The sequence below is a fragment of the Choristoneura fumiferana genome, chromosome 21 (genome assembly GCF_025370935.1).
Source record: "Choristoneura fumiferana chromosome 21, NRCan_CFum_1, whole genome shotgun sequence".
In the NCBI taxonomy this organism is placed as follows: Eukaryota; Metazoa; Arthropoda; class Insecta; order Lepidoptera; family Tortricidae; genus Choristoneura; species Choristoneura fumiferana.
Window position 1 is genome coordinate 8,840,406 of NC_133492.1, and position 8,270 is coordinate 8,848,675.

At 33.6% G+C, this 8,270-nt stretch overlaps 1 protein-coding gene across 2 annotated transcripts in view; it reads left to right on the top strand.

Moving 5' to 3' along the window:
- The window catches only part of dpr18 (defective proboscis extension response 18), a 37,389-nt gene extending 30,899 nt beyond the window's left edge, over nucleotides 1-6,490 (top strand). For both annotated transcript variants that reach the window (XM_074104045.1, XM_074104046.1), the window contains 4 exons: nucleotides 1,043-1,256; nucleotides 1,948-2,377; nucleotides 2,598-2,701; nucleotides 3,606-6,490. In XM_074104045.1, coding sequence (XP_073960146.1) covers nucleotides 1,043-1,256; nucleotides 1,948-2,377; nucleotides 2,598-2,701; nucleotides 3,606-3,712 — 855 coding nt within the window. In that variant the 3' untranslated portion in view covers nucleotides 3,713-6,490. The remainder of the gene's footprint in view (nucleotides 1-1,042; nucleotides 1,257-1,947; nucleotides 2,378-2,597; nucleotides 2,702-3,605) is intronic.
- The last annotated feature ends 1,780 nt before the right edge of the window (nucleotides 6,491-8,270 follow it).

Here is an 8,270-nt window from a genome sequence, read left to right on the forward strand (position 1 = left end):
TACCTAAAATTATAATTATCTAAAGCAGATGTTATCGTAATTTAACATGTGACCTTTTTTTTAGTTGCCTGTCTGACATAGTTTTGTCAAATTGGCATCCCTGAACCGTTTTGTAACAATAAAATTGGAATTCGTAAATTATTTGCTAATGGTTATTTCTAAATGTTTTAAACATAGTGAAATTGAAAAAGGTTAATAATTTTAATGAAAATACTTTTTAAGCATGGTCAATTTTGGGTTACCGTTATAAATTTAATTTCAAAATATAATTAAATAATACTGTATATAATACGGCTATTAATCTTGTTCTATTACCGTGTTTCGATTGTTTTGCGATGACCTGTCCGAACTAAACCCCGTTATCTACGCTCAGTTTGGGGGCAAGCTAAAATAGTGATGTTGCTTCACATAATTAGTTTATTCATTATTTACTTATAAAGTGCTATTTGTCAAAATAAAATTCTTCTTTTGAGAAGAAATAAGTAGTATTTTCTCTTTAAAATCAAAAAACATTTTTCATGTCTTCTATTTTTTTTATCTATAGGTTTCTTTGACATAAATATTTCTTTTGACAATTTTTCATAGTACCTATTTTTAAAATGGATTTTTATAAGCAGGCGACGTAGTTTGATTTGGAAAAAATATTGTTAATTTGTCACGAAACACAATAATAAATAAAAAAAAACTTTTATCTCATAATAATTTAAAAAATCACTATAGCAGAGCTCTGTTGAATATGAATCAGATCTTTTGATATGTTAGTGAGTGAGTAAATCAACTTAATTTTTTATCGATTCAGATTATCAAAAGTGCCCCATCACTTGCCCCCAAACAGAGCGTTAGATAACGGGGTTTAGTCCAAACACTACTTATGCTGCGTACAGCACACACACACACACACACACACACACACACACACACACACACACACACATCCTCAAAAACTTTCGCATTTATAATATTCAGGATCACAGGACCAGTCCTATCTGTAAACATAATTACACTATCGATTTTGATACTAATTGACGGTATGTTTATCCAGGTAATGTGGCTGCGTCGGACGACGGACTCAGCACAGCTGTTGACGGTTGGCCCGGCGCCGTACGCCGGCGACAACCGGATAGCTGTCAAGTACCAATACCCTAATAATTGGAGACTTAGTATGAACCCAGTCAAACGCAGCGACGCCGGACTATACATGTGCCAAATATCAACACACCCACCTAAAGCAATATTAGCTAATTTAACAGTACTACGTAAGTATCCGAAATCTGATAACTTAAAGAAAGCCGCTATGGGCGGGCAAACAAGAAGTGAGGTCGCCATGGATTTTTTACAAAATATAATTAAATCTGCCTACGGGCTACTTTCTTTGGCATTGCTTTTTGCCCAGCGTCTTTTTACTAAACAGCTTCATCGGGGTATCCTTTCATTACGAACACTAATTAATTGATTGATATTTGAAACTTTATAGCAGCATCATTTAGTTAAAAATACAAAGTGTCCCCAAAACAAAATTAAAAATAAGTTTAAAGCAGATCCAGACCATGTAAATAAAACAATTATTACAAAATGGTACTTGTATGTTTGTTTACATCTCATCTAAAAGATGCAGACCTTTTGGTTTTGACAAACTTGCGAATGTCAAAACTTGATAGACGTAATTACTGACAAACAGACGGATAATCTTGGATTCAGTTGTTTTGTTTTGAAGTACGATTCCCTAGTGAGTTTTTGAAAAAAAAAAATGTTTATTGTACTTTTTGCTGACTGTACCTACAATGTCATCTAGTCTACATAATCCTCACCTAATTTTAATTCGACCGTAGATGTAGGTGAAAATCGGCTTGTAAAATTTTACAACAACTACATATTATTATGAATTTTGCAATTTAATTTCATAAAAATGACGAGCTTCGATTTATTTACCTATCTATCCTGTTTCAGCTCCAGTTCTAACCATAAACGGAGATCAGACTCACGAACTCAAGGACAGATTTTACAAAGCAGGAAGTTCAATTAAACTATCCTGCGTCATATCAGATGAATATGTAGCATCACTACCCACCAAGGCGCCTATAACGACGCCCGCTCCCACCACAACGCCTTCAACCACCACAACACAATTAACAACTAAAATGAGTACAGTATTTAATAGAATAGATTTGGTAATGAACAAAAGTTGGAGCGTTGAAACCACAACGATAACTTCAACTGTTAGTGTTAGTACTACAACTAAAAATGCACCGGAATTGAAAACAACGTTGGCGCCAATAATAACGTCGACCGTCCCACCTGTGGTGAATAACATTTACGGGATGGTATGGAAAAAGCAGGGAAAGGAATTTTTCGAAAATATCTCGTGGCGAAATATGAGGTAAGATTTTTTTTATGGTTATTCGTTTTCATTGAAAGTTACTGGAAAATATGTAGTTCAGTAAAATAGAAAACCTACACAAATTAAATAATCTCTTTTCTTACACTAAAACATCTCTATTATAGAGGATATCAGATATCACTATAATAGTGTGTGGTCCGATATTTACACTGATGTGTAAAGTTGTGACCACAATATAAAACGAGTCATACATTTTTAGTGCCACTATCAGCGTAGCATCGGCATCGCAAAATGACAGCGGCACTTACACGTGTCACTTGCAGAACCATTCGCAAGTAATCATCAACGTACATGTCTTGATTGGTAAGACATTCATATTTATTTTATCTTTAACATACAAAATCGAACAAACTATTTGTGCTATTGTATTTGATAAGCCGCAGGCTAGCATTTTATTTTTGCTCTCAGCGCTCAGTAGTTATCAGTAAAACTCCATTATCTCTAATTATTAAATCCATAGTTAATATTCATTCCGAAAACGTTCATGTAGTCATAATTTTAGTCGTGATTAAGCCCCACTTTTGAGTGTTGTCGTTGCAATTCTGTCGTTATAATAGCCCACATACAAAGGCCCAGATTGCAATGATGAATGATTTTGTGTAAACTGTCTCGATGACACGACTAAACGTAAAAGTATTGGCTAATGCCGCGTACCCAACAAAAATTACAAATTTGAGATTTCTCGGCTGGTATATTATAAACACAAATATATTTTTCTCATAACGCCAACACAAACGTATACAGCCAACACAAATGGCTGCTATCAGTTATTTTGTTGGAACTCCAGACTTTTTTTATTGGATCTGAACCAGCTTGTGGTGTGGTGTAGAAATATACACCTGCTGTTTTTTTTTTAATGAAAAAAAGGCAGGAAAGCATGAAAAAATTTTGGAATAAAATTATATGTCATAATATATTTTGTTGAGAAAAGGTTCACCATTTTTTAGAAAAGCTTTATATTGTCTCGGCTGAAATAGCAATTACTGGCTTCGTATTAATTAGTTAAACGGACTCGCAAGCTCGTCCGTTTAATTCTCGTACTCAGCCAGCAATTGCCTACTTCCAGGCCACGACAATAATCTACTAATAATTTTAACGCTCTTATAAAAAAATTACATTGTTGATTACGCGGCATTAGCCATTTTTTGATCATTGCAGTATCATCGACGATAGGTCTTCTAAGCCGGACTGTATTTTTTTTCGACAGGTGAAAATCAGGCAGCAGTACACCATGATACGTGGAACAAGGGGACCCTTTTCTGGAACAGTCTATCTTTGGCGTACATTACGATTTTAGTCATATTTGCCACTTGAATTCTCCCTAATTAAGACCTAATAATACAGAAGTACTTTGTAAATATTCCTGAAAGTAGTGCACAGTTCGTTAAAAGTTGTAAGTATATAATATTCTAAAACGAGAACATAGTCTCGTGGAAACAGTGCCGAAAGGGTGAACAAAGTTCCATACAATCGGAGTTTGCCGAACTCTTAATTAGTAGAACATTAATATGCTGAAGGGTATGGTTTCAATATTTGTAGCATTAAATTTTATTGCTTACGCTGTTTCTAAATTTTCACATTGTTATTTGAATTAATTTAGATGCTCAGAGAGTTTCTGCATACTGATAAAAAATATCACATTTAATTTTCATACTTTGTACCCATGATTACATATATATATTTACTTTTTAATGCAGTTTATTGTAAAGTAATTTCAAAATAAGTTTAATTTATTTGTAAAATTATTTGTAAAATAACATTGCTGTCGTTTTCAGTACAAATTAAATCAGCATGAAACCTACTCCAAAACTACTTACAGACATATGTTTTTCACACAATGCACAATATGCGTCAAATAATAGCCATTTATAATCACGAGTTCAACAGTTTTCCTTCGATTTTTTCTTTTAATGACACTTTATTTAACTCCATAGTTGTTGTATGATGGAGGCTACTGGGAGTTCAAGATTAATTGTACAAAAATCCAAACGTGTTATGTACAACTTTAAAAATATGCCAATTTACTAACAACTGTAAAGTTTCACTTCACGTCAACACCAAAGTCCCCGCTTATTGGCTATAAGAATCCGAAGGTGCAAGATATTTTATGGAGAAAGTTATTTTAGTACTTGTGTAAGACTTCAACTAGGTGCATGCGAAAAACAATCCAAAGACAATTACTTAATTTTCAATTACTGTCTGTGCTACACCATGTTTTTTGCTCATTCGCTGTGATTTATGATTCTAGTTGAAGCGTAAAAAAATGACTCGATCGAAAAATAATCTCTTGAAGATTGCTCTAGCAGCTCTTAAAAAAAAGTGATCCTTGTTATAAAATCAGTCGTGTTAGTTACAGGACTCAGGACTGATTTGATCCATGACTCGTTGGATTCGTGTTTGTTCTAAAAATTCTCGTATGAAAAAAAAATCGTCTTTCTCATATAAATTGTACAGAATGATTTTTTCGGATATATTTTGTAAACTAAATTACTTTTTTAGGGAAAAATGCAAGAAAAAACTTGGCGTTGTATATTGGTTCTGGTAATGCTGATAAATGGCTTTGTCTTTTGACCATTGATTCAGGCCGACGGTTCTTTTACTGCCTAGGTATTTCGTTAGCTCTGCAGAGATGTGCGCAGCAATTTCTTTGCATCAGTATTCAGTTTTTTAATGAATTGATCATGCAAAGAAAAATATACTGTTAAATTATTAGGAAAACGTGAATTAATTTGTGTATTTCGTTTCGTTGCAGTTGTTCAGTGACGGGATGTGAAGGCACAATATCGCGGTTTTTGCTAATAACCGCAATTGCGACTTCATCCTTTTGTTAGAACATCGAATTATCGTTTGTGTGTTCAGTTCGTTTGTCAAGTCGTTTATCCATTCTGATCACGCCTGTGTGTTCATCATTCTACATGCGATCTAAAGCAGTTTTGAACGACCAAACCAATCCACGATATTCATAAAACAATTACCGCAGATCTTAAAGAATTTATATTTATAACCCTGTATTGGTCGTTTGACGTTAATTCAGTCGGTTCTCTATATTTCTAATGAAGTAAATTTGAAGGAATACTTGCTGTGAATCTTCAAGCGTTTGCAATGATCAAACTTGATGGTGAATTCGGCCGTCCGACTCCAACAATAATTGAAGTCGCCTATTGCAGCTATTGGTGAAAACTTTGAAACGTATATTGTGCTTACACGTCGCGACTTTGAAAAACACACCCCTCATACGATTGCTAATAAGTTACATTACATGGCGGTACAAAGTTCATCGGGTCAGCTTATAAATAACGAATAAGACCCCGTGTCCCCAGTGACCCCATATATAGAGAATTTCTAAATATTCCTCATCAGTTTACCTAAGATTCACAACCTGAGTTTATAGTTCCAGTTTTCTAGCACCTCCTGTGGTAAGCTAAGTGGTGTCTATCAGTCGGTTACATTACTATTTTTATGTATGGTTTGAATACAAATAAGACTGTCCTACTATAAATCTTGCTAAGTCAATGTGTTTTAACGGTTCATACCTACACATGACGAGAAACGAGAAACTAAACCTATAATACACAAGTAAGAGTACAGCTACAGTGTGTGAATTAAAAAGAAAACCTAATTATTTAAGTGACTTCATTTCTTTAAAATTAACCGTTTAAAGAAATTAAATCGTTGGAGCAACATGAATTCTTCACAACCTTTGCCACGGATTAAGCAATCGTTTTGGTGATCTACTTAATCAAGCTGTAAATAATTTTATTGTATTTAACTAACGTTAATTTTAGGCGAAATGATATAGCGTAAGAGGATATTCACAGTATATCTCAATGTTATATTGTAGGTTTAAATATTTACTTAAACGTGTATCTAATACAAAAAATGTACAGTTCAAGCCTATTGAATCACTGTTAATAATAAATAGATTTAATAATTGTGGATTATAAATGGCAAAGCCTCTAAGCTCTTTAATTAACAAAGTAATATTTATAAGTTGTTGCACGATTACGTTAAACACATACAAAAATCTTTTTTAAACAGAAAAACAAAGCGATTAAGAATAAGTAACTGTAAAATCTATAAAATAAATTTAATGACACATTCGTTTGTTTTACTTTGTCTACTTTTTTTAAGAGTACTTAATAGAAATCGTTTCGTAAATACTGAGCTTGAGTACGCGTCTACGATATCATCTTTACCTTCGGGAGAAAATGGGAAAGGGGGTCGGCGACGTAGAAAATCAATTATACAGCTGACTTCAATGGATAATAAAGAAGCTTCAGCCCCCGATGTTTCTATTAACAATGTAGAGCTTAAGGTGCTATCGCTATTGTAGTCATAATGCTGTAAGCCGGCAGCTAAAGGTATATTTTTCAATCTCAAAATTAAATCTGTACGAGCACTTAGTGCAGCGGACGATTTGAAACGTTGAAAAAAAAATTAAGCACAATTTTATCGAAGTTTGTTTTCTCATTTTAGTTCACGATATTTAAAAAAACAGCCACGAAGATAAAAGTTACTTGAACTGACAAAATTACTTGGGTAAAAAATTAGTTTAGGTATAGAAGAAATTGCCTGCTCCTTCTAAGTATGTACAACAATATATTTTTTTATTTTTGTGGTTAGCAAACTCTACCTATTTTTTTAATTTCATTTTAATAAGTGGTTCCAAGAGCCTTGGGGGAGGCCTGTGTCCACCAGTGGACGTCTTTCGGCTGACATGATGATGATGATGAAGTGGTTCCAACTAATTAAAATTATAATACTAAGCCTGCTTTCACGCACCTTGATAAGAATTTAATACTAATCCGAAGCCTGTAGAATTGTTATTGTTACCAAATTAATCTCCAAAGTTTGGATTAGACATAACTTTGATTAAGTTAAAAGCATTTGGCCAATCACGAAATTAATTAAGTACAACTTGATAATCCTGATTCTACCGGTTATTTTGTTACATGCACCTACTATTTTTGACAAACTGACGTCGATAACAGGAGAGAGCAACGACTCGAAGTTGCTATAAGAAAACATTCTGCCTATCGGCAGTATTGAGACGTGGACTAGCAAGACAATACATTTAAAATTGTTGCTATTTACAGACTCGCACGAAAGCGGCAAGTTTCATCGTATTTATCTGAATCAGAAGCCTGATGGTTTTAGGAGCAGGTGTCATGATCACGATACGGCACGTGGCAAGCATTTTGGCTATATTCGCTCATAAATAGGTTAATTGGTGTGAATTGTCCCGTGATATTTATTTATTTATTTTATTAAATACCTTAATTGCATAAATATCACAAAGTGCTCTGTACCTATCAACAACGTTTGCTATTTAAAATTACCTATACAACTTCTTATATTTAAACAGTCAGACTATTTACAAGGATAAATTGGAGCTCAAGATTGCATGATAAATTTCCTTTAATTGTTTTCATACTATAATCAGCAGCAAAAAAGGGTGAGTGCTTGTGATGTTCAAAGTAATCTACACTTTATTTAATCTTTGCGAGTGCAAATTGCGAGTATTAAAACTTGTACGATTGGGTAAGATCTACACGATATTGTTAACTCATAAAATTCAGAAACGACCATTTGCAAAAAGTAAACTATTTTCATTGCGATATGCTTACGTAGATTCTAAAAAACTCTTTGCATTTTGGTTCTCAGTCTGCAAAGTGAGTTTGCAAATGTTTGCAATACTTACAAACGAGCAGTCTGTATAAGCTCTATTTGCTTAATTCATAGCCTGTTTCAATTGAAAATACTTTCAACGGTATTTCAACATCGTTAGCGGACTGCTTTGTTTTTCCTTATTAAGATCTTTTTTAATACTGATATGAGTTACTCTTGTGGAATGTTTGGTTTGGTATTTTTT